General features: G+C 43.7%; 1 protein-coding gene across 5 annotated transcripts in view; it reads left to right on the top strand.

Moving 5' to 3' along the window:
• The window catches only part of PSEN1 (presenilin 1), a 56666-nt gene that overhangs the window by 15382 nt on the left and 14233 nt on the right, over positions 1-27051 (top strand). For 2 of the 5 annotated variants that reach the window (XM_060175515.1, XM_060175514.1), the window contains exons 2-8: positions 3883-3964; positions 4069-4208; positions 17343-17596; positions 18381-18522; positions 24462-24529; positions 24968-25036; positions 26420-26640. In XM_060175515.1, the coding sequence (XP_060031498.1) occupies positions 4122-4208; positions 17343-17596; positions 18381-18522; positions 24462-24529; positions 24968-25036; positions 26420-26640 (841 nt within the window). In that variant the 5' untranslated portion in view covers positions 3883-3964; positions 4069-4121. The remainder of the gene's footprint in view (positions 1-3882; positions 3965-4068; positions 4209-17342; positions 17597-18380; positions 18523-24461; positions 24530-24967; positions 25037-26419; positions 26641-27051) is intronic. The other 3 variants (XM_060175516.1, XM_007521745.3, XM_007521744.3) reach the window with 3 other exon arrangements.

The following is a 27051-nucleotide window of genomic DNA, read 5'->3' as shown; positions in this document are numbered from 1 at the left end:
AGAATAAAATAATTTATCTTTTGCTTGCTGATCATTAATTATAAACGTCTCATTTAGTCAAGTTTTTGAAAATCTGGAAACATGTCAGACAGTTACTTCAAATACTGTAGTTAGAAAGTAAACTGTTTTACTGAAATAGCCCTGTCTTTTGGGTAAGCTAACACACACATCTTGCTGAGTCTTTAGCCATTTTAAAAGAAAGGACCAGTGGTCTGAATAACCCTAAATATAGGCTTAACCCAATGAGAATGTATCTTGACTTTCTAAGTGAAGCTTGTAGAAGTGTGCGCGAATTGTGGGTGTGCAGCTCAGTGAGTTTTCAGACTGAATCTGTCGTGTAACTAATATTCCAGTCAAGCCCTGAAAGGCTTCCCAGACGCCTCCTTCTAGTGAATAATCACCTCATGGACGTAGCTGTGGTTTTTTTTTGTTTTTTGTTTTGTCTCTCCATAGCTGTGGTCTTTATTAGTATATTTAATGCATGTCATTTAAATTATTCACATTATTTTGCTAAATCAGAAACAGAAAGATGAATATGGGATGATCTCATTCACAGGCAGAAGTTGAAAAACAAGATCAGAAGAGAAAACACTCAGCAGAATTTGGACTGGAGCTGGTGTCTTGCACCAAAGTAAAAGACTCTGGGGTGGATGGGTGTGGGGGTTCAGGTCCTGGAACAGGATGGCAGAGGACCTTGTGGGGGTTGTATTGTTGTTGTAGAAAACTGAGAAATGTTATGCATGTACAAACTATTATATTTATTGTTGACTGTAAAACATTAATCCCCAATAAATATATTCACATTATTATCATTTTAAATATTTTTATTTAGTTTATTTTAGTGAGAAAGAGTAGATACAGAGGGAAGGATACCTAGAGAGAAAGAGACCAGAGCACTGCTCAATTCTGGCTTATGGTGGTGCTGGGGATTGAACCTGGGACTTCAGAGCCTCAGGCTTAAAAGACTTTTGCATAGCCATTATGCCATCTCCCCAGCCCTATATTCACATTATATATTTTTAAATATTTATTTATTTTCCCTTTTGTTGCCCTTGTTTTTTATTGTTGTTGTAGTTATTATTGTTGTTATTGATGTCATCATTGTTGTTGGATAGAACAGAGAGAAATGGAGAGAGGAGGGGAAGACGGGGAGAGAAAGACAGACACCTGCAGACCTGCTTCAGCGCCTGTGGAGTGACTCCCCTGCAGGTAGGGAGCCGGGGGCTCGACCGGGATCTTACGCTGGTCCTTGCGCTTTGTGCCACGTGCGCTTAACCCGCTGCTCTACCGCCCGACTCCCATATTCACATTATTTATGTAATGTCGATTTGCAGTCTCTTAATCCTGTGCCAGCTGGTTAGTGGCTGAAGGTGGGAAGGAGGTACAGAGTGAGTGTGGTACATAGAAGCACACACTAGAAGAGAAAAGATACTTGTCTGGATGATCCAAATACAGCACATGTAATTAAGATTAATGAGAGGGGCCAGAGATGGATAGAAGTGCTGGACTCAGGAGCTGGGTGGTAGCGCAGCAGGTTAAGCGCGGGTGGCGTAAAGCACAAGGACTGGTGGAAAGATCCTGGTTCGAGCCCCCGGCTCCCCACCTGCAGGGGAGTCGCTTCACAGGCGGTGAAGCAGGTCTGCAGGTGTCTTATCTTTCTCTCCCCCTCTCTGTCTTCCCTCCTCTCTCCATTTCTCTCTGTCCTATCCAACAACAATAATAACTACAACAATAAAAAACATCAAGGGCAACAAAAGGGAATAAATAAATAAATCTTTAAAAAAATCTTTATACAAAAAATGTGCTGGACACACGGTGTGAGGTTGTGACTCAGATCCCCAGCATTTCATATGCCAGGGTGATGCTCTGATTTTCTCTTACTCATAAATGAATGAGTAAATGAATCTTAAAAAATTAATTTGGGGGCCGAATGGTGGTGCCCCTGGTTGAACGTGCATGTTACAGTGTTCAAGGACCTGCGCTCAAGCCCCTGTCCCCACCTGCAGGGGCGCAATGCCCGTGTTTCTGTTTCTCTCCCTGTCTCCTCCTTGATTTTTGTGTCTATCCAATAAATAAATAAACACATTAAAAATTAATTTGAACTCATCTTTTCTGGAGAATAAGTTGCTTAGTGGTTTTTTTTTTTTTTTTTTTTTTTTTTTATTGGATAGAGACAGGGAAATTGAGAGGGGAGCAGGAAGTAGAAGGAGAGACCGACAGACACCCGCAGCCCTGCTCCACCACTTGTGAAGCTTTCCCCCTGCAGGTGGGGACCGGGGGCTTGAACCTGGGTCCTTGTGCACTTTAAGGTGAATACTTAACCAAGTGTGCCACCGCCTGTCCCCTTACTTTGTGTGTTTTGATGAAAAAATTATTAAGAAAAAAGAAGGCAAAGTATTTAAAAGTGTAGATCCTGAAGTTAAAAGCGAAATTGAAACAGGACGTTGACAAAATGTTCTCATGTAAATATATACACAGTATTTAAGATACTACATACTAGTTAGGGTATCTAGTTAGGGTATCGCTGAGGTGCAGAAGCAGATTTCTTCCCTTAACATTTCTGAAGACTTTCTATGAAAGGGAAAATTGAGATTATAAGAATTGGCTGATAGAACTTACGGTGGACGGGAAGGTGAGGGAGATGTGTGCTCCCCCCAGTTGGGTGGCCACAGAGACTAAACTGTGTGTAAGTAAGGCTTGGCCAGTGTGGCTGCAGGGTTGGCGCAGTGCAGACTGTTGGGCTTTCAAGCAGGAGCTTGATCCCTGGCATCAAATGTACCAGAATGGTGCTCTGGTTTCCTCTCCCATAAATGTATCTTTAACAATCTTGGGGCTGGGTGGTGGCGCACCTGGTTGAGTGCACATGTTACAGTGCGCAAGGACCCAGGTTCAAGTCCCCAGTCCCCAACTGCAGGACTGGGGACTTGAACTGCAGGACTGCAGGGGAACGCTTTGCGAGTGGTGAAGCAGGCCTGCAGGTGTCTCTCTGTCTCTTTCCCTATCTCCCCCTCCCCTCTCAATTTCTGGCTGTCTGTATCTAATAAATAAATAAAGGTAGTAAAATTTTTTTAAAAAAAAATAAAAAAAATTAACAATCTTGTTAAATGAGATAACTCCAGAAGAGAAGGGTGAAAACCAGATAATCTCACTCATAGGTGGAACTTAAGCAACAAGGACAAAAGGGGGACTCAAAGTGCAACTTGGATTGGGTTTGGTGACTCTGGGAAGTGGGGGGGAGGGGGCCGGGAGGGCGCATTGTTGATTCTACTCCCATTGCTCCAAATTTAAAATAATGGACTATTTAAAAAATATTTATTTACTAATGAGGGAGAGAAAAGAGAGAACCAGAGTACCACTCTGGCACATGCAGTGCTGGAAATTGAACACAAGACTTCATGCGTTTAACTCCAAACACTCTAGCTGCTGCATCACCGCCTTGGCCACTCATTGGCTTTTTTTTTTTTTTTTTTTTTAATAGAGGCAGAGAGAGAGATTGAGAGGGGGAGGGCAAGATATAGAGGGATATAGACAGAGAGACACCTGCAGCCCTGCTTCACCACCCAAGAAGCTTTCCCTCTGCGGGTGGAGACCAGGGACTCGAACCCAGGTCTCTACACACTGTAATATGTGCACTTAACCAGGTGCGCCACTACTTGGCTCCCTCATTGGCTTTATGATTGAAGATGATTTCTCAGATTGAATAACTCATTACCAAGGAGTAAGTCTTGAGGTGCAATACATTTTTGATTACTACTACTCAGAGTTGATTGTCGGGCACTAAAAATCAAGACGTGACTGGTTTACAGCTCAGTCTTTGAATTGGCACGATGGCTTTACGAGGGTTTGACTACCTCTGGGTAACGTGGTAAAATCCTATTTCAGACGTAAACTGAGAGACTGCAAGTGACGGCAGCCTGAAAGGTCCAGAGAGAGCTTGGCCAGAAGGAGAACACATGAAAGAAAGGTTGGTTTGTGCTGATGTAATACTATTTTTGATGAATGTAATTTATGAAAGCATTTAAAAGCTATAATTGTGATGCACACAGAGCTATTTTTTTCCCTTTTCAGAACCCCAAGAGGCCTTGTTTTCTGTGAAAAAGTATTACTGCTCAGTTGCTCCAATGACAGAGTTACCTGCACCCCTGTCCTATTTCCAGAATGCACAGATGTCTGAGGACAACCACCTGAGCAACACTGTACGTAGCCAGGTACAGTGTCAGCCTCTGCAACTGCGCTTTCCCGACTGGGTGCATCGACAACCCCCGTAGGTGTGGGGGAGGCTGAGGGGCTGAGCAGACTTTCCTATCCTAGAAATGCATTTGTTGTCACTGAACCCAGGACAAGCACTGTATGGTCTGGTGCTGGGAATGTGTGACCTGGGAGAGAGGCATTGATACCATTCCTCCCTGACTCCGATACCTTCTCCATTTCCCCAACTGCCCAGATATTTATTAGATTTTTACTATCTTACTCTAACCTTTCTCAGGTGCTGAGAAAGCCTTTATTAATAGAGCATACAATGGCAGGTGGAGGGCTAACCGTAGATGTCCTGGATTAACTCAAAGGAGAGAACCAGCAGATATGTCATCTGTGGCATGGGACATGCAGACTCTTCTTCACTGACTACTCGCAGACCTCCAAGCTGCCTGGGACCCCGCTAGCTAGTCACTACAGATGAATGCAGATTCCACCGGTAGAATGTGAAATTACTGGGCTATCAGTGGGGTTTTAGAGATGGGCAAGAATGGTGGATAAATAAATAGTTGTACAGGTTGCCTGGGATAGAGGTGATGTAGAATCGGGTAGAAAGCCCAAGAAAGGGAGTCGGGCGGTAGTGCAATGGGTTAAGCGCATGTGGCACGAAGCGCAAGGACCGGTGTAAGGGTCCCAGGTTGAGCCCCCGGCTCCCCACGTGCAGGGGAGTCCCTTCACAGGTGGTGAAGCGGTCTGCGGGTGTCTGTCTTTCTCTCCCCCTCTCTGTATTCCCCTCCTCTATTTCTCTCTGTCCTATCTAACAACGACAGACAACAATAATAACTACAACAATAAAACAACAAGGGCAGCAAAAAGGAAAATAAATATTTAAAAAAAAAAGAAAACAGATTGTTTTTCAGATATTCTCACAGTGACATCATCTGACAGACACACTGGGTGGATGAGACAGCGTAATGGATATGCAAAGAGACTCTCACGCCTGAGGCTCCAAAGTCCCTGGTTATACTCCCCCGCCCCACCATAAGCCAAAACTCAGCTGTGCTCTGGTATAAAAAAAAGGGGGTGGGGATCGACAGTAGCACAGTGGGTTAAGCACACATGGCGCAGAGCCCAAGGACTGGAATATGGATCCGGATTTGAGCCCCCAGCTCCCCCCCTGCAAGGGAGTCAGCTTCCCAGGTGGTGAAGGTGCAAGTCTGCAGGTGTCTTATCTCTCTCTCCCCCTCTGTCTTCCCCTCCTCTCTCCATTTTTCTCTGTCCTATCCAACAACTACGACATCAACAACAATAACTACAACAACAATAAAAAACAAGGGCGACAAAAGATAAAATAAATAAAAATAATTAAGAAAAAAACATAGACTGTCTTATTGCTAGAGTGCTTTTGTCACCAGAGACTGGGAGTGTCACCAGCCAGACCTGCAGAAGTCTAGTCCGAGGAAAGAGCAGTGAGTGGGATGAATTGGAAGTCCTTTACACTACACATGCAGGCTCTCACTGTTGGGAGAGTAGAAATTCCCAAAGCAGACTTTGATAGATGGGGGGGAGTATAGGGTTAGAGCAGTGCAAACCGGGAAGTCATTACTGATGCAAATAGCACTAGCAGAAGAAGACAGGAAGGCCACATCTGAAGATGTGTCAGTGAGACAGATCACACTATTATAAGGACATTTTTAATTAAGCAAACTCAGTTTCAACTAATTATCACAAGAGCTGAGGAGTTAATTCCGCCTGTCAAGAGCTCCAGCAACGCCACCTCATTCCAGAGCTGAGCTCTGGTTCTCTCCCTCCTCCCCCTTCTGTTTTATTCTCTCCGTGTCTGTTTCTGTCTCGCAGAGAGACAATGAAAGAGACCACAGCACCAGAGCTTCATTCAGTGTTTGGACAGGCTCTAATCTGACTTGTTACATAGCAAAGCAGCTTACTATACAAGTGAGATATATCTTGCCGGCCCACCTGTTTCTCTCATAATAAGTAAGTAAATTAGAGGAGCCTGAAAGGAAAGACGAGCTTTTGACCTGGGAGAGGACCTAGCCCTGTGTCTTGGTGTGCTTTGTTTAAAAGGGTATTAAAGATGATTTTTGATCCTATACTGTGCATTGGCAGCTTGCTTGCTTCTGTTTACTGTTCCCTAGGAATAGCTTTTTTAAAAAGTCAGGAGTAGCTAGATTATGAAGTTGTTTTGATAGAGGATGTGACAGTTTGATGTGGACATTACAGCCTCTGTTAGACAGGAAGGAGGGTAGGTTGCAACAGCTGGCACCCCGGGCGCCCCTTTGTTAGTCAGAGCAGCTCTTAATGAATGCTCGGAATGAAGGATGAACAGCTGCTGTGAGAGCAGCCAAGATCAGATTTACGCGGTGAATCCTCTGCTCTTTCCCTGCATGTCGTGAAGTAAACCTCTGAGTTGGGAAAGCAGAGGGCAAGATGCTGAAAACTTCCCTTTTATTTCTTTTGATTCCTTGTGCGATCGTTTCACATGATCAAGAAACTGGCATTCATCCAAGTCCACACTCTTGTCAGTTATTTCCTTACCCACACCGTTGCTACTCAAGAGTGTTTTCACTATATTCTTGCTGTTGTTTCTGTTAGATTTCATCCTACGCTAAATGAAATTCTGATCTGACAAAAACCAGGTTTTGTATTGAATTTAGTGTAGATATACATCTTTATCTTATTTATTTATTTTGGATAAAGACAGAAATTTAGAGGGAAGGGGAAGAGAGAGAGAAAGAGCTAGAGGAGGACTTGCATCTGGGATCAGGATAGCACAATGGTTATGCAAAGATACTCTTTTTAAAAAATTTTTAAGTATTTTATTTTTGAGATAGATGCAGAGAGAGAAAGACACAGAGAGACACCAGAGCACTGCTTATCTCTGGCTTATGGTGGTGCGGGGGATTGAACCTGGGACTTCGGAGCGTCAGGCATGAGAGTCTCTTTGCATAATTTTTATGCTGTCTTCTCAAACCTTCCCCCCCCCCCCCACACACACACAAATACTCATGTCTGAGGCACCAAAGTCCATGGTTCAGTCCTCCACACCACCATAAACCAGCTGAGCAGTGCTCTGGTTAAAAAAAACAGAAAAACACTTCTGGCCAAGTCCTAGATCCTGCAAAGTTTGCAGGACCAGTTTACAAAGTTTTAGAACCACTGTAGTTATGTAAAGAAATAAAGGGAGAGTGGCAGAGGAAAAATGATTAGAATAAAAATAAAATACTAGATTAAGAAATTCAGATTAGCTTATTCTTAAGGTTTTTTTTTCTATTATCTTTCTTTGATAGAGACAGCCAGATATAGAGAGGGAATGGGGAGAGAGAGAAGAAGAGAGACCTGCAGACCTGCTTCATCACTTGTGAAGCTTTCTCCATGCAGCTAGGAGCTGGGGGCTTGAACTCAAGTCCTTGTGCATTGTAACATGTGCACTCAACCAGGTGTGCCACCACCCAGCTCCCTGACTCAGATTTTTTTTTTTTTTTAAGATTTGTTTAAAGTATGTATTTAGTCCCTTTTGTTGCCCTTGTTTTTTTTTATTGATGTCGTCGTTGTTGGATAAGACAGAGAAATGGAGATGGGGGAAAGGAAGACAGACACCTGCAGACCTGCTTCACTGCTTATGAAGTGAATCCCCTGCAGGTGGGGAGCCAGAGGTTCTAACCGGGATCCTCACGCCGGTCCTTGCGCTTGGTGCCACCTGCGCTTAACCCGCTGTGCTACCGCCCAGCTCCCCCGACTCAGATTTTCTAGGCTATAAGGAAATAAATTGTCAACAGCCTTTTTGAGTTCTATAAGTCATTTTTTAGCTGAAAAGGAATGCAGAACATAATTCATTGAGAACTCAATGGTGATTTCCTTACGAATGCAGATGTGTCCCTGAATCCACTTTAAAATGTCTCAGGTCTTATATCTCCTCTGAATTCATTATTTGGCAGTATCTTCTCTAAATTCTAAGCTACCTCTCTCTCTCCCCTTCACTCTCTCTTTTCCTGACCATTTGTGGCTACTGCTGGTGCCAGGGTTCAGATCTGGGAGGGGCGTCTTGCGTTCAAGTCTTACGTGCTGTCAGCACAGTGTCTTCCTAGTCCTGAATTCCAGACGTTAAGTATCAGTGACTTTAAAGTTAGCAGATCATAGACAGGTGTAACTGATTTTATTTTTAGATGATGATGGCTTTCCCCCCCTCCCTGTTTTTTCTTTTCTTTCAAGTGGGAGAAGTCTACAAAATTAGAAACCTTAAAGCTATTTTAAATGGGGTTTAAGTGCTTGGGATCTTGTAGGGAAAAAAGATAAAAAGACTACTTTTAATTTAAACTGAATTGTGTGTCCATAGGCCCAGTCACTTTGTCAGTATTGTGGGAGCTGGGGATATAGGATAATGATTCTGCAAAAAGGTATTCATACAGGTGACGGCAGTGACACATCAGAAACCTCTCAAGGTTCTGAGCCTCCAGCTCACCACCTGCGGCGGGGGGTAGTGGGGGGTGGGGTGTGTGTGTGTGTGTGTGTGTGTGTGTGTCACTTCACAAGTAGTGAGGTAGGTCTGCAGGTGTCTGTCTTTCTCTCCCCCTCTCTATCTTCCCCTCCTCTCTCCATTTCTCTCTGTCCTAGCCAATAAAGCAAAAAATGGCCCCCAGGAGCAGTGGATTCATAGTGCAGGCACCGAGCCCCAGGATAACCCTGGAGGTAGGAAAAAAAAAAAAAAAGGTGTTCATGCCTGAAGCTCTGAGGCCTTAGGTTCAATCCTCAGCACCACCATAAGTCACAGCAGAGCAGTGTTCTGGTCCCTTTCTATATCTCTTCATTAAATGCATAAATAAAATGAAATGTTAAGAAAATGTCGGGAGTTGGGCGGTAGGTAGCGCAGCGGGTTAAGCACATGTGGCACAAAGTGCAAGGACCTGCGTAAGGGTCCCGGTTCGAGCCCCCAGCTCCCCACCTGCAGGGGAGTCGCTTCACAGTCGGTGAAGCAGGTCTGCAGGTGTCTATCTTTCTCTCCCCCTCTGTCTTCCCCTCCTCTCTCCATTTCTCTCTGTCCTATCTAACGACAACAATAATAACTACAACAACAATAAAAACAAGGGCAACAAAAGGGAAAATAAATTAAATTAAAAAAAGATTTAAAAAAAGGAGATGTAATCTCGGGAGTCAGCGGTGGTGCAGTGGGTTAAGCACATGTGGCGCAAAGCACAAGGACTGGCTTAAGGATCCCAGTTCGAGCCCCGGCTCCCCACCTGTAGGGCAGTCGCTTCACAGGCGGTGAAGCAGGTCTGCAGGTGTCTGTCTTTCTCTCCCCCTCTCTGTCTTCCCCTCTCTCCATTTCTCTCTGTCCTATCCAACAACAACGACATCAATAACAACAGTAATAACCACAACAATGTTAAACAACAAGGGCAACAAAAGGGAAAATAAATAAATATATATATGTTAAAAAAAAGAAAGAAAATGTAATCTCTATCTTAAAAGAAAAAAACTGACAGTATTATTACACTATTACTTTTATAGTTATTTTCTTTCCCCAGCTATGTCAAAGTGACATAGTGAGAAGGGGGGGGCCTTGATGAGCTCCAGAGGAACATACATGCTTTTTAAAAATTAATTAACTATTAATTAATTAATTTGATAGAGAAATTGAGGGGCTGGAAGAAGAGAGGAAGGGAAGGAGGGAGAGAAACTGCAGCACTGCAAAGTTTCCTCCTGCAGGTGGTGACCAGGAGCTTGAACCCAGGTCTTCGTCCATTGTAACTTGTGCACTGGGTGCGCCTAGACCCAGGCCTCGCGCTTGCTTTTATAGTAAAAGTTAAGCCAGAAATCTTTGACACTAATTTTAGTCGTTTGTTAAGGAACCCTAAGTTCAAGTCTTAATACAAGAATCCCATAAATGTTGTGTCTTTGTGTCCTTCTTTGATGTCGGAGTAATGGTTAAACTTAGAACTCTACAGAACCACAATTTCTTGGCAGACATTGGGTGGAATTATGTGTTCTGTTGGAAACATTGCCTAGGACATAAATATTTTCATGTTTTCCACACAACTTGCCAGTTACCCTTCTAGTTTTTCCTGTAGTACAGACTCGGCCTCCCATTTCTAGTCATAAAAACCCAAACACTATAGTCCAGTCTTGTGGGGCTGATGATTTTGTTTTAAATATTTTAAATAAGTGAATATTATGAATAGTGGGATACATTGTAACTCATGCCTTGTTGACTTGCTACATGGGTAAGTTTGCATGAAATAGTATTTCATGAAAAAGTAGAATAGGCCGGGAAATGGCTCAGTGCCAGCCAGGGTGCTGGGTTTGCATGTCTGAGGCAGTGCTCTTGTCTCTCTCACACAGGGAAAAAATGGCTGAGCCACCCACTTCCCCAGGAACGTGTTGTATTTGTTTTTTGGAATCAGAATCTAACACAAACATGGTAGTTTCCCTGTCCCATGCTAGTTTTTTTTTTAATATATATTTTTATTTATTATTGGATAGAAACAGAGAGATTGAGAGAGGGGGAAGAGACAGAGAGACACCTGCAGTCCTGCTTCACCACTTGTGAAGCTTCCCCCATGCAGGTGGGGACCAGGGGCTTGAACCTAGGTCCTTGCGCACTGTAATATGAGTGCTTAACCAGGTGCGCCATCACCTGCCCCCCCCCTCCGCCCTGTGCCAGTTTTTACCCAGGTAGAAGGAGAAAGACATTAAAACACTGAAGCTTCCTCTGGTGCCATGGTACCTCCTATCTGAAGCCAGGATTTGAACCCGGGTCCTGCACATGACAGTATAGCAGCCCTACCTGCTGAGCTGTCCCTCTTGCATACCCCGCTCCCCCCAGAAAACACACACACACACACACCCTGTGACCTAGCTTTTTGGCCCCTTTAAAAAAAAAACAACTGCTTTTGAGGTAATAGTAATGTAAAGACTTTGTATGTGGACAGGGGTAGACAGCATAATGGTTATGCAAACGGACTCTCATGCCTGAGGCTCCAAAGTCCCAGGTTCAAGTCCCCAGCACCACCATAAGCCAGAGCTGAGCAGTGCTCTGGTAAAAAAAAAAAAACAACCTATGTTTTGGAAATCCAGTTTTGGGGCCTGTTGTGGTGTACCCTGCTGAGTGCACACGGACCTGGGTTTAAGCCCCTGGCCCCCCTGTAGTTGGGGAAGCTTTGAGAGTGGTGAAGCAGTGCTGCAGATGTCTTTTCCCTCTCTGCCCCCCCTTCCTTCTCAATTTCTGTCTATCTCTGATTGAAAGAAATATTAAACTAGAAAAGAAATAGGACTTATACCTTTTCAAAGTATGTCACCACAGCACAGCATCAAAGAACCGAAACCCCGCCTGCAGTCCAGACCCCTGACCTTGTGTAGCACCCTCAGCTCTGTGATCCTATCTCAGGTTCTGCTTTCAGTTGACTTTGCTGTTCCCTTGTTTCGTTTCTCTCCCTCCCCCCTTCACTTTTTCTTTTTGTAGATAGTCCGAGAAGGGAAAAAACCACAGTAGTGAAGCTTCCTTCAACACAGTGGAGGCCAGGCTTGAACCTGGGTTGTGCACAGGCAAAGCGTATTACACTTTCCAAGTGAGCTTTTGACAACCTACTTTGTTTCTTTGTGTAATCATGTGAATTACATTGGTGATGGTGGTGATAATTATATAATTATATATATATATATATTTTTTTTTTTTTTAACTAGAGCACTGCTTAGCTCTGGCTTAAGACTGCTGGGATTGAGCATGGGACCTCAGAGCCTCAGGCCTTTAGGTTGTTTGCGTCACCGCTGTGTTATCTCTCCAGCTCCCCCAGTACCTCTCTGTATACTTTGGCATATACGGTGCCAGGAATCAAATACAGACTTCACACGTAGTTTAGTCCTGTGCTGTCACTGAGCCTTCTCCTTGACCTTCTCTTTGGCTGTAGAATCATGTGACTGTTTTCCCTGATCAAAGAAATGAATGATAATTTAAAAATCAAAACACAGTCAAAGTATAGTAAGGAGGAAGGGTGTGTGAGCGCTGTTCCAAACACACTGCCAGCATCAGCTTCAGAGGTGGGGCAGGTGGGGTTGGCCAGCATTCCTCATAAACCAGAGCATCCAGTTGAGTGCAGTGATTGCACATACTGCAGTTGCCTCTTTGATCCACACTTACCCCGTTACAGCCTTGTCAGCCTAGTAGGATGGCTGTGGTATCACAGATAGGATACCTGCTTTGGAGCAAGGGGTTTAAATCAGATTCCTCCTTTGATATTTCCTCACTGTGAGGCCTTAGATTGTTTTTAGTGTTCTACCAAAACTTCCATCATATGGAAAGAATAAATAAAATAGTAGGAGCATATTCTGTAAAGATAGCCATTGTTGTTTGCAGTTTGGTTTCTGTGGAACAGTAAACCAAGCTGGCGTACAATTATTGGTAATCATTTATTGTTGAACATTAGTCACAAACATAACATTCTTGGCATATGACTTAGTCACTTCCTATTACGAAAAGGGAAGTAGAATTCTGTTAGTTCTTCTCCCTGTCTGTTGTACCATGTCCCTGTGCTTCAGACCTCATACTGTTTCCTTCCTGTTGCACTTTGGCCACTTTAGTGACTAAGGGTCAGCAAAAATTCTTTCTCGGTGTGCGGTGTATTTTGCTTCTATTTTTTTTGTGTTTTGAAAAGTTTTCCTTCCTCATAGGGTTTGGGTCCTCATAACTATTTTCCAGTGATTTCAAAATGCTACTTTGTGACCTCTAGATTGAAGTAGAGGGCACCAAAGCCTCATAAGGATGCCTCCTCACTCCTGTCTTCTTCCTCTCCTTATCAGTGATCCCCATGCTTTGTTTTAGCGATCTCTTCTCTGATCTCAGCTTTATACTTTGACCTGATGCGTATGCTCCTCTCTTAACAGCCCTAAGATAATGTTCAGGTTTCAGTTCCTTCCATTGTCATGTCACTTTTTTTCCCTGCTTCAAACAATGATTGTCTTTTATGTCTCAGTTGCCATTTATTCCCCAGCCTATAATAATTTATGGTTCAACTATTTTCCTTTGTGAAGATGTTGATGAACTTTATGCTTCCAAATCCACTGGCCTTTCTGCTCTCAACCTGCCTCACTATTGATGACGCTGCTTTGAAATGTCTCTTTGGTGTCTATGACATTGACTTCTGAGTTTTTCTTTTTGCTTCCTTATTGTTGGCTCTTTTGCTGGTTTTTTCCTCCTGTTATCAGCTGCTTAATTTAAGGCTTTAACTGTTGCATTATATTAATCACCAGTATGCCTTACTGTTGCTACTTTTCGTCTACTTCCTGAGACCTCATCCATTCCCATGCCTTTAGAAACTAATGGCGTGGGAGTCAGGTGGTAGCGCAGCAAGTTAAGCGCACGTGGCGCAAAGCGCCAGGACCGGCGTAAAAATCCTGGTTCGAGCCCCCGGCTCCCCACCTGCAGGGGAGTCGCTCCACAGGCGGTGAAGCAGGTCTGCAGGTGTCTGTCTTTCTCTCTCCCTCTCTCTGTCTTCCCCTCCTCTCTCCATTTCTCTCTGTCCTGTCCAACAACAACGACATCAATAACCACAATAATAATAACTACAACAACAATAAAAAAGACAAGGGCAGCAAAAGGGGAAATAAATAAAATAAAATAAAATAAAATAAAATAGCAATTAAAACAAAAGGCACTGATGGCTTGCCCCGACTCTCTTCTGAGCTTGAAATTCTCGCTACTGTAACGCAGTGCGAGGGGACGAACACAGTAGCTCATAGCTGCGCCACTGCTGAGCTGCTTCCCCAGTTCAGGGGTCTTTGTTGTTTTAGGGCGGGGAAGAGACAGAACAGGGAGACACCACACTTCTGCTCCATAATCTGTGGGGCCCCCGCGCCATCCGTTGCCATTCATGGGTGAGCTGGAGATTGTTCCTACGCAGCTCCCACTGTACTCCGTGCCTGTCTGCAGGCACTTCAGAGTCACCTCTGGGTAGCAGCCTCCTCTTTTATTTATTTATTTTTTTGCCTCCAGGGTTATTGCTGGGACTCGGTGCCTGCACCACAAGTCCACTGCTCCTTGGAGGCTGCTCTTTTCCTTTTGTTGCCCTTGTTTGTTGTTTTATCATTGTTGTGGTTATTATTGTTGTTATTGATGTTGTTATTGATGCTATGTGAGTGATGAAACAGTGCTGCCGATGTTTCTCTTTCTCTGTCCCCCTCCCCCCCCCTTTAAATTTTTTTTATTTATTTACTAATACGAGGGATAGGAGGAGAGAGAGAAAAAACAAGACATCACTCTGGTACGTGTGTTGCTTGCCGGGGATTGAAGTCAGGGCCTTACACTTGAGAGTCTAACATCTTTATCCACTGTGCCACCGCTTGGACCACTTTCTGTCCCTCTCTATCTCCTCCTTCCCTCTTGATTTCTGGATGTCTCTCTATCAAATAAATAAAGATAATAAAAATTAAATTTAAAAAGATTGCTATAATAAAAAAATAAGTAGAAGTTTAAAAGTTTTAGTTTTTTAAATTAGAATGATGACCACGTTGAAAGTATGGTAATAATGAGCTTAGCCTTCATTTAGTGGGCAGAAACCCACATTTTCTTGTGGGAGGCAGTTGAACAGTGATTAAAAAGTTGATTTGGGGGTTGGGCAGTACTGCAGGTGAGCGGGGAGGGGGAGCTCAAACCGGGATTTAAGCCGGTCTTTGGACTTGGCGCTACGTGCACTTGACCCGCTGTGCTACCGCCCGGCCCCCTTTTATTTTATTTTTAAAAAAATATTTTTATTTACTTATTATTGGATAGACAGAAATTGAGAGGGAGGGCACAGGAAGAGAAAGAGACAGAGAGACCTGCAGCCCTGCTGCACCACTCCTGAATCTCTCCCCCTGCAGGTGGGGACCAGGGGCTTGAACCCGTGTCCTGTGCACTGTAGTGTGCGTAACCAGGTGCGCCCCCTCTCTATCTCTCCCTATCGCCCTTCCTCTCTCGATTTCTCTTTTGCCTACTCAATAAAGTAGAAAAAATGGCCACCAGGAGCAGTGGATTTATATAATACTGAGCCCCAGAGTTAACTCTGGATGCAAATAAAATAAAATAAAATATGGCTGGAGGGAGTGAGAGAGAAACAGGCATGTGATTCCAGGGATTGAGTTTGGGGCTTCATGCTTGAGAATCCTGTTCTTTATCTATGGCACCATCTCCTGGGTCACTTTATTTTATTTATTTATTTTCCCTTTTGTTGCCCTTATATTTTTATTGTTGTTGTTGCTATTGATGTTGTGAGATAGGACAGAGAGAAATGGAGAGAGGAGGGGAAGACGGGGGAGAGAAAGACAGACCTGCAGACCTGCTTCACCGCCTGTGAATCGACTCCCTTGCAGGTGGGGAGCTGGGGGCTTGAACTGAGATCCTTACGCTGGTCCCTGCGCTTAGCGCCACATGCGTTTAACCCACTGGCTACCGCCCGACTCTTATTTTTTAAGCTAGAGGGAAAAGAAGGAGAGCCGCCACACACTTGCGTTGTGCAGGTGCTGCCGTGTGGTGGCTGGGGCCTCAACGCCAGGTCTTTTTGCATGGTAGCATCGTCACTGCAGAGACCGTTATTTAAAAGATTAGGTTCTGGGGGGACAACATATGGTTATGGAAAAATACTTTTGTGCCAGAGATACTGCAAGTCCTAGATTCAGTCCTCAGCACTAACAGAAGTTCAGCAGTGTCCTGGCAGGGCGAAAAAGAAAGAAGTGGTGAGGGCGGGTGGTGGCTGGGTGGTGACACACCTGGTTGAGCGCCCATATTACAACACACAAGGACTCAGGTTCAAGCCCCTGGTCCCCACCTGCAGGGGGAATACTTTGCAAGTGGTGAAGTGCTGCTGGTGTCTTTCTCTCTCCCTCTCCGTCGCCCCCTTCTCTCTTGATTTCTGACCTTTTCTATCCAATCAATAAATAAAGATAATGAGTGGCCCAGGAAGTGGCACAGTGGATAAAGCATTGACTCTCAAGCATGAGGTCCTGAGTTCGATCCCTGGCAGCACATGTACCAGAGTGATGTCTGGTTCTTTCTCTCTCCTATCTTTCCTATGAATAAATAAAATAAAATAAAGATAAGAAAGGGGACTGGGTAATAGTGTACCGGGCTAAGCACACATAATACGAAATGCAAGGACCAGCACAGGGACCCCAGTTCAAGCCCCTTGACTCCCCACCTGCAAGGGGGGGTCACTTTGCAAGTGGTAAAGCAGGTCTGTAGGTATCTTTTTCTCCACCTCTCTGTCTTCCCTTCCTCTTTCAATTTCTCTCTGTCCTATGTAACAACAATGGAAAAAAGATGGCCTCCAGGAGCAGTGGATTCCTAGTGCAGGCACCGAGCTTCAGCGATAGCCCTGGAGGCAAGAAAGGAAAGAAGGAAGCGAGGGAGTGAAGGAAGGAAAATAGATTAGGTCCAGGAAAGCAGCAAAATGGGTTTTCACAAGAGACTTTCATGTCTGAGGACCCATGTTTGTTCCCTGGCACCATCTTAAGCCAAGAGGTGGCACAGTATTTTGTGTTGGACTCACGGGCATGGATACTGGGTTTTATCCCCAGAACCATTCATGCCAGAGTGATGCTTTGGATCTGTCTCATATATAGATGTTTTGTTTTAAAGATTAGAGCACCAAATTTTTATGCCTCAGGTCCCTGAGGCCATAGTAGTCAGAGGGGGAGCCTCTCTCCCTCTCTGTCTCTTCCCCTCCAAGGGAGAAAAAAATCCTCTGAGAACAGTGGAATCATGCAGGCATGAAGGTCCAGCAAAGCAGAAAAAATAATGTAGATGAGATAGTGCTTTGTATAACTTGTCTGAAACAGCAGGTTAGAAGTACCTTATGAATTTGGAAAAAAAAAAAAATGGCATTCTTCTGGTTGCTTGTAGCTGCAGCAAATGACCAAGGCTTTGGAGGGGAAGCAGAGCAGGGAAGGACCTGTTGTTTTTCAGTGGTCAGTAGTAAATAGTGTAAACGTGTAAACCACATACTTCTTGCAAACAGCTTCTTTCTTGCTTGGAGTTTTTAGAACACAAGTATTGATGGGCCTGTTGTTAATACTAGGTCCAATAATTGTTTTTCTGATTTTGATAGAGGTTATGTTGACTGTACTAATGACTTACTGAAAGCACTTCTTCCCTTTGCTTGTAGAATGACAGCAGAGAACGGCATGAAAACAGCAGCGAGAGGCGGAGGCGAGGCAACCCTGAGTCGGTATCCAATGGGCAACCCCAGAGTAACGCACAACAGGTGGTGGAACAGGATGAAGAGGAAGACGAGGAGCTGACCCTGAAATACGGAGCCAAGCATGTGATCATGCTCTTTGTCCCCGTGACGCTCTGTATGGTGGTGGTCGTGGCTACCATCAAATCGGTCAGCTTTTACACTCGGAAGGACGGGCAGCTGTAAGTATGTGTTTTATCTTGCCACCATCTAAAAACAAATAAATAAATAACATGAGAGAGAACCAGAGTATCACTCTGGTGCATGTGATGCTGGGGATCAAACTCAGGGTCTCAGGCTTGAAGAGTCCATAACCCAGGCTGGTTGTTTTTCTGAGCCTGTCCTTCAGTGGAATTCCCTACAAGAAGCTGGGAGGAGAGGGTAAGAAAGGACACAAGACACCTCTCAATAGAATTAACTCCTTTCTTAGACGTTTCAGACAACACATCTGCTTATAATTCATTGGCTGTTACTTAGTCCCCTGGCTATGCCTTATAATGGAAAAGTTGGACTATCTCAAGACAGACCCAGTTGCAGTCATTCTTTAGAAAAAAAATAATTATAATCCATATTTCTTTCCTCTGACAATCACTTGTAGCCTACAGAATTTATATGGCACAATTTGACTCTAACACATAAGTTGTGGAAAAAGAGTATCTGACAGGCTTAATTATTTCAGTCTAAAGCATCCACTAGATGGAGCCAGTGTCTGACTTACGTAGAAGTCCGCCATTCCTTAGTACAGATAATCTCCTTTTCTTCTGAGATCAAAGGAGATGGAAACTCTTTTGAGAAGTTTTAAATGATAGCTGTTTTTCTTAGGTTTAAAAAATCTGGCTAGATTGACAAAGTGGGAAGTTGTGAGTTAGATCAGTCAAGTTGAACAAAATCCTGTGTGGGAGGGAGCATATGGTTTGGAACTGTCAATTAACACTTACTTGGGACTTTGTGTTTGCTCTATTATAGAATCTATACCCCGTTCACAGAAGACACTGAGACTGTGGGCCAGAGAGCGCTGCACTCGATTCTAAATGCTGCTATCATGATCAGCGTCATTGTTATCATGACTATTCTTCTGGTGGTCCTATATAAATACAGGTGCTATAAGGTGAGCACCAGGCAGAGCCTTGCCTCTTGTAATTGGTATTTCTGGCACATTCTCTTCCTTGGCCTAATAAAGAAAAGGTCTTGTATTCTAGAACTGAGTTAATTTTTGTCCACTCTCCCCCTATTGTAGAATATTTAAATATTACTAAAAGGACAAATGGAAAGCCTGTGTCAGGAGCTGGGAGGTGGTGCATGTTCCAGTACAGAAGGACCCAGGTTGGGTGGGGGAGATGGCGTAATGGTTTTGCAAAGAGACTCATGCCTGTGACTCCAAAGTCCAAGGTTCAAATCCCCACACCATCGTAAATCATAGTTGGGTAGTGCTTTGGTTGGAAAAAAAAAAAAAGTTCAGAAGGACCCAGGTTCAAGACCTCTGGCTCCCACCTGCAAGCGGGAAGCTTCACAAGTGGTGAAGCAGTGCTATAGGTATTTCTCTCTCCGCCTTCATCTTCCTCTCCTAGTGCAGTTTCTCTCTATCCTAAGTAAATAAATATTTTTTAAATTTAAAAAGGAAGCAGGTGTTTCCACATAATATCACATTCTGTATGATTTTAACAATTTATAACATCCTTAACAACGTTCCAAAGAAATGCATACTAAGGCCTTTGAAAATCTCTCATTCACTAAAAACATGTATCCTAAAAAAATTCATATTGTCTTATTTTCAAGTTTGAAAATATTTTATTCATTTTACTTGATAGGACAGAGAAATTGAGAGGGGAAGGAACATAGAGAAAGCAGCAGCTGCAGCCCTGCTTCCCTGCTCACAAAGCTTTCCCCCTGCAGGCGGGGCCTGGAGGCTTGAACCTGGGCCCTTGTGCGCTGTAATGTGTGCGCTTAAGCAGATGTGCTGCCGCCTGGCCCCAACAATCCTAATTATTAAAGCCAACAGTGACCCTCCCCCTTCTCTTCTTCCCCCTCTACTCCATTATCTTTTTTTAAATATTTGTCCAGAGAGAGAGAGAGAGAGAGAGAGAGAGAGAAACCTGGTGAAAGACCAGAGCAGTGATCAGCTCTGGCATATAGCAGTATAAGGGATTAAACATGGGACTCTAGAGTCTCGGGATGAAAGTCTTTTTTTTTTTTTTTTTTAATCTTTTTATTTATTTACTCAATAAAGACAGCCAGAAATCGAGAGGGAAGGGTGATAGGGAGAGAGACATCTGCAACACTGCTTCACCACTTGCAAAGCTTTTATCTGGGCTCATACTTTCATTGGGTTGTTGGAAAAACCATGACATATTTTTCTGAGCAAAAATACGTGATGTCTCTCTTTTTTTTTTTTTTTAACTTTTTATTTGCTATTGAATAGAGACAGAGAAACAGTAAGGAGGGAGCAGGAGAGAGAGGTGCCTGCAGCCCTGCTTCACCACTTGTGAGGCTTTCCCCCTTGCAGGTGGGGACCAAGGGCTTGAGCCTGCATCCTTGTGCACTGTGATGTGAGCACTTAACCCGATGCGCCACCACCTGGCCCCCACGATGTCTCTGACAACCCAGTATCATTCACACTTTTCTTGGGAATCTGTGTACGTTAGGGTTTAGGGTCATAATCATACTTGCATACTTGGAGCTTACAAGTTCATAATAATCTTTTTTAATATTTATTTATTCCCTTTTGTTGCCCTTTTTATTGTGGTAGTTATTATTATTGTTGTTATTGATGTCATTACTGTTGGCTAGGACAGAAATGGAGAGAGGAGGGGAAGATAGAGAGGGGGAGAGAGATAGACACCTGCAGACCTGCTTCACCACCTCTGAAACGACTCCTTTGCAGGTGGGGAGCCAGGGGCTGGAACTGGGATCTTTACACCGGTCCTTGTGCTTTGTGCCACGTGCGCTTAACCCACTGTGCTACCACCTGACCCCCCATAATAATCTTAAAATTAAGGGTTCCTTACTTCCTTTCTGTGATCCTTTTGGTACTTACTTTTGGACTTGCCTGTTCCATCCCTCCAGCCAGAAAACTGATCTTTATTTTCCTAGTGTCAGGACCAAGAGATAGGCAGACAGTGAGAGAAATAAAGCCAGGACTTAGTTCTTTTTAAAAAGGGAGGGGGGGAGAAGGAAGGAAACGAGAGGAGAGAAACATTTCAACACGTGGGATGCCAGGGGTTGAACTTGGGACATGAGCTGGATGGTCCAAGCATCATCTGCCATGCTAGCTCCTGGACTCTACTCTCAGGTTCTCTTTCTGAGAACTTCAGCGCCTCAATCACAAAGGAGGCTTCCCCTGCCTCTGAATCTTAGGCTTCTGCTGCCCTCACCACCACCAGTGCAGGATTGTTTGGGGGCTGGACATGAACTTACAAAAAAAAGTTAGGGGGAAACTTCTTTCCTGGTGTTGGGAAACTGTTCCTGTTCCTCTCGGCAGCTTTTGAGTACCTGCTGGGCTTTGCCGTGACGATGGCCACTGCGGTGTGCTGAGTTCTGTCATGGGCAGAGTAGCTCCCTCGCTGCTGCTTGCTGGGCGCTTGCATGCCCAGCCCTGCCTGCCTCTGTCACTGCTGACTGCATGCCCTCTCTCAGGCTTGGTTGGTACTTTGGGAGGGCAGAGAGGAGAAGGTGCTTCTACCTCAGGGTCCCTGGAACCCATCTGGATATGTTTTGGTTGGTCCTGTGCACCTTTTAGTTATGCTTCATTTAACAATACTTTACACACTTAACTTCATCCAGATCTCCACACTCTACTTCATTTATTCATTTATTTATTTATTCCCTTTTGTTGCCCTTGTTGTTTTATTGTTGTAGTTATTATTGATGTCGTTGGATAGGACAACAGAGAGAAATGGAGAGAGGAGGGGAAGACAGAGGGGGAGAGAAAGGCAGACACCTGCAAACCTGCCTCACCACCTGTGAAGCGACCCCCCTGCAGGTGGGGAGCCGGGGGCTCAAACCGGGATCCTTACGCCAGGCCCAGCCCTTTGCACCACATGCGCTTAACTTGCTGCGCCACCACCGGCTCCCTACACTGTACTTTTCTTTCTTTGTGTTTTGTTCTTTAATGTTCAAGTCTTAGCAAGCACAGCCAAGCCTGCGGGAACAAGTTGTTGACTTTGACGCCTAGCGTAAAGTCAAAAGATCTTGAGTCAGAAATTCAGAAACTCGCCAGGGCCTGTTCAGAAATAAGCCCTGAGAATTAATTGCCTGTGATTGCTTATGTGGAGCACAAGAAAATAAAAGACCACACTAACCTATAAAAAGTAGAAATGGAATAAAAAAGTAGAAATGGGGGCCAAACAGTGGCCCAGCCAGTAGAGTACAAACGTCACTACCTGCAGGGCTCAGCTTTGAGCTCCCCACACCCCTCATTTCCACTTGCAGGGGGCAAGCTTCACAGGTGGGAGTGGAGCAGTGCTGCAAGTATCTCTCTTTCCCTCCCTCCTTTCCTCCTTCACTCCTTTATCATAAGAGAAAGGAAAAGGGGGAGTCGGGCAGTAGTGCAGTGGGTTAAGCGCACATGGCGTGAAGCGCAAGGGCTGGTGTGAGGATCCCAGTTTGGGTCCCCGGGATCTAGTAATTTCTCTGCTTTGTGTATGTGCGTTTTTATGAGCCAAGGCCTTGTACATGTATGATTTTATTTTACAGCATTCCCAGGCCGCCTCCTCCCCTTTTTAAAATATTCCCTTTTGTTGCCTTTGTTTTGTTGTGGTTGTTATTGATGCCATTGTTGGATAGGACAGAGAGAAATGGAGAGAGGAGAAAACAGAGGGGGAGAGAAAGACAGACACCTGCAGACCTGCTTCACTACTTATGCAGGTGGGGAGCCAGGGGCTCAAACCACGATCCTTGCACTTCGGGCAACTTGCGCTTTACCCACTGTGCTACCACCCAACTCCCCTTCCCCCCTTTTTAAGATAATGACAGAGTGAGAGACACCACAATGCCAGAGCTGTCCCCAGTGTGGTATTGGGACTCAATCCTGTGTCATAGGGTTGTGCTTTTTAATTTTTTTCTTAAATTCATTTATGTATTGGATATAGACAGTCAGAAATGGAGAGGGAAAGGGGAGATAGAGAGGGAGAGAGACATCTGCAGCCCTGCTTCACCACTCGTAAAGCTTTCCCCTGCTGGTGGGAACCAAGGGCTTGGTAGTGGGTCCTTGTGCACTGTAATATGTGCACGCAACCAGGTGCACCACCACCCAGCCCCTACTTTTTAATTTGTTATTAAAATGTTCCTAGTTTTCTTACTGATTTATGTGTTCTTACGCTATAAGAATATTAATCAGCCTTTTGTCTATAATAAGTTATTGTTAGTAGTTTTCTTATTTAGGTTGACCATTGACATGGAATTTTTAAAGCTATTTCGTAAATTCAAAACCTGTTTGTTTTTCCTAACCAAAGCACTGCATAGCTCTGCCTTATTGTGGTGTGGGGGATTGAACCTGGGACTTGAGAGCCTTAGATATGAGACTCTTTGCATAACCATTATGCTATCTGCCTCCGCCCCAAAACCTGTTCTTTTGAATAAACAGTACTTTTCCATTTTGCTGGAACATCAGGTATTAAACAGAACCTCTTGGGACCAAGTGGTGGCGCACCTGGTTGAGCACATATATTACAAATGTGTAAGGATCCAGGTTTGAGCCCCCAATCCCCACCTGCACCAGGAAAGCTTTGTGAGTGGTGAAGCAGGGCTGCAGGTGTCTCTCTGTCTCTCCCTCTCTATCACCCCCTTCCCTCTAGATTACTGGCTGTCTTTATCAAATCAAATAAAAATAATAAAAAAAAAATTTTTTTAATTAAAATAAGTAGGACCTCTTCCTCTCATTTAGTTTTCCTGTACAGGCTTTGAAAAAGTCATGCCTTCTATACAGACAAGTGTCTCCTCTAAACCTTGAACTGGACAAACCAAAATTTTTATTTTACACTATTTCCTTTTTTTCTGTCTCTCTCTCTCTCTCTTTTTTTTTTTTTTTTTGCCTCCAGGGTTATCGCTGGGGCTCGGTGCTAGCACTATGAATCCACTGCTCCTGGAGGCTATTTTTCCCATTTTGTTCTCCTTGTTATTGTTACTGTTATTTTAGCTATTGTTGTTGGATAGGACAGAGAGAAATGGAGGGGGGAGAGAGAGAAAGACAGACACCTGCAGACCTGCTTCACCGCCTGTGAAGCAACTCCCTTGCAGGTGGGGAGCCGGGGGCTCGAACCGGGATCCTTATGCTGGTCCTTATGCTTTGCGCCACGTGCACTTAACCCGCTGTGCTACCACCCAGCCCCCTGCTATTATTTTCTATTTTAGAAATGTTATGAAATTCTTTAATTAAAATATTGTTATTTTAAAGTTTAAATGTCAGCTGTTGTCTTTGTTGATGATGTGGTATTTTTTTTTTTTTCCTCCAGGGTTATTGCTGGGCTCCGTGCCTGCACCATGAATCCACCGCTCCTGGAGGCCATTTTTTTCCCCTTTTCGTTGCCCTAGTTGTTGCAGCCTCGTTGCGGTTATTATTGCCATTGTTGACGTTGCTTTGTTGTTGGATAGGACAGAGAGAAATGGAGAGAGGAGGGGAAGACAGAGAGAGAGGGGAGAGAAAGACAGACACCTGCAGACCTGCTTCACCGCCCGTGAAGCGACTCCCCTACAGGTGGGGAGCCGGGGGCTCGAACCGGGATCCTTACGCCAGTCCCTGCGCTTTGGGCCACGTGCGCTTAACCCACTGCGCCACCGCCCGACTCCCGATGTGGTATTTTAAAAACTATTCTTTTAAAACATTTTCATCCATTTTTTAAAGGCATATATGTCTTGTTGAAATTTCTGCTTTGTATTAGCACCAAAGTGTTACGAGTAAGTATATGCTAATCCCAAAGCCATCTGTTTTATGCCACTTGAAGACAGTATATGGAAACGTGAACAAATGTTTGAAGTAATAACTGTGAGGTTTAAAGGGTCATGGGATCTGTCAATGATATCTATCAAAAAATATGAAATTTCCCCCCATAGGTCATCCATGCTTGGCTAATTGTTTCGTCTCTATTATTACTCTTCTTTTTCTCATTCATTTACTTGGGGTAAGTAAAATTTTACTATGCTTGTCAGAAATAACCTCTATTTGGACTCATAACTGCCACTTAAAGTTGTAATTTTTTTGCTGATGAATTATTCTCTAACTTGTGTTAATGTAATAGATAGGTCAATTTTTATATTAATCAGCTCTTTGTCCAGAATAATAGGCTTTTGTTGATCTTATAATAAATAGAACTGAAAATTGTGATGCAATAGTTAGTTCTAGTTCTAAGCCTATGCATAAGCCTTTATATATATGTACCCTTTTATGTCTCATGTGAAACTCTCATATGTAATAAAAATAAATAAATCTTTAAAAAAAAAAAAGTGTTTCTCCTCAGCTACCCCCAGAGCATTTTGTATGTTTGTAGCCTCTATTTTTAAATTGTAAGATTTTTCTCCTAAAATTAAAATCCCCACGCCCCCCCCCCCCCCAACCCCAGAGCACTTGCCTCAGCTCCGGTTTATGATGGGATGGTACAGGAATTGAACCTGGGACTTTGGAACCTCAGGTATAAGAGTCTTTTTGCATAATCATTATGCTGTGTACTCCTCTCAAATTAAAATGCTTTAAAAAATTATATAAATGTTAAACACTCACCACCAACACAGCAGTAATAAATAAATAAATAATAATAGTTAGATCTGAGCTCTGGGAGGTAGTACAGTCTAGAGCATTGGACTTAAAAACATAAGGTTTTGAGTTCCCTCCCTGGTGTTGTGTGGGCCAGAAGAATAATACCCTAGTACATTTTCTCTTTCTGATGTTACTAAGTTTTTTAAACAATGAATCTTTTTTTTTAAATGCTAAGCATGGGCCAGGGAGATAGCATAATGTTATTCAAAAACATTTTCATGTCTGATGCTTTGAAGTCAGGTTCAATCCCCCACACCACCATAATCCGGAGCTGAGCAGTGCTCTGGTAATTAACTAATTAATTTTAAAAAATGAAGACACAAGATTGCAAAAAAGAGAACAAATACAGCCGGACTCCTACCATCTAAAGCCCTTTCAGGAGTTGATGCATTAGCCTCTCGCTCTCTACACTATTTCACATAGATGAAATCAGAATTTTTTCAATCACCAGTGACTCATGCCTATATTCTTTGTCTGAAAGTGTGTATGAAATGCGTTTTTATATATTCAGTGACTACTAAATTTTTATGTATGATTTCTTTTTTATTGTTAATGGTTTATTTATAAAATAAAAAATATTGACAAGACCATAGGATAAGAGGGGTACAATTCCATATCATTCCCACCACCAGAGTTCTGTATCCCATCCCCTCCCCTGATAGCTTTCCTCTTCTTTACCCCTCTGGGAGCATGGACCCAGGGTCATTATGGGGTGTAGAAGGTGGAAGGCCTGGCTTCTGTCGTTGTTTCTCCGCTAAGCATGGGCGTTGACAGGTTGACCCATACTCCCAGCCTGTTTCTATCTTTCCCTAGTGAGGCGGGGCTCTGGAGAGATGGGGGGTCCAGGGTACATTGGTGAGGTCCTCTGTCCAGGGAAGTCAGGTCGGCATCCTGGTCGTATCTGTGGTGGCTGAGACCGTACTAAATTTTATTTTGTGAAAGTAGCATCCTGCATTCCAGCTAACGTTGTACTGTGCCTATTAAATGTTGTCCAGTTTCACTATTTAGTCTAGGGTTTTCCAAAGAATAGCATGACGTTTTAGGTATTATGTAACATTTTTAGTTTTTAGTCTTACTTTTACAATTACGGCCTGTTTTAATAGTTTTCCATAAGTTTAACTTAAGGAGAGGGCATAGTGCAGTTGGAAAAAAATATATGAAGGTGGGATGTAAACATCTAACATAGAAAAAAATTCCCAAAATTTTTTCAACTGTTGTGCATCACTCTGTCTAGCTCTCACTTTACTTTGTTGTTTAGGGAAGTATTTAAGACCTATAATGTTGCGATGGACTACATTACTGTTGCATTCTTGATCTGGAACTTCGGTGTGGTGGGAATGATCGCCATTCACTGGAAAGGTCCGCTGCGACTCCAGCAGGCGTATCTCATTATGATCAGTGCCCTCATGGCCCTGGTGTTCATCAAGTATCTCCCAGAGTGGACAGCGTGGCTCATCTTGGCTGTGATTTCCATATATGGTAAAACCCAAGGCTGACATAACTGTTATGCTATTTCACTGACTACTGTTTCCTATTTTTGAATGTCTATGGGATAGGAGGTACTTAATGGTTATGCAAAAAGAATTTTGTGCCTAAGGCATCAACAGTCCTAAATTCAATCCCCAAACACCATCATAAACCAGAGCTGAGCAGTGCTCTGGTAAAGAAAAAGACTCAGATTGTTTTCTGTAGTCTGAATTTTCATGATGTAGAAAACACAAGATAAACTACAGTTGGTGGAAAGAAATACTAGAATAGAAATAGTCTAAACATACATCTAAATTGTTATTTTTGTACAACCCACTTTTCACCCCTGCATATGTTCTGAGGCCTTAATGTTTTGACAAGAGATTCAAAGGGGGCTGGGTGGTGGCGCACCTGGCTGAGCAC

Source organism: Erinaceus europaeus, chromosome 16 (genome assembly GCF_950295315.1).
Source record: "Erinaceus europaeus chromosome 16, mEriEur2.1, whole genome shotgun sequence".
NCBI classification, from domain to species: domain Eukaryota; kingdom Metazoa; phylum Chordata; class Mammalia; order Eulipotyphla; family Erinaceidae; genus Erinaceus; species Erinaceus europaeus.
Note: the sequence above shows the minus strand (reverse complement) of the source record. Positions and strands in the feature narration are given on the sequence as shown.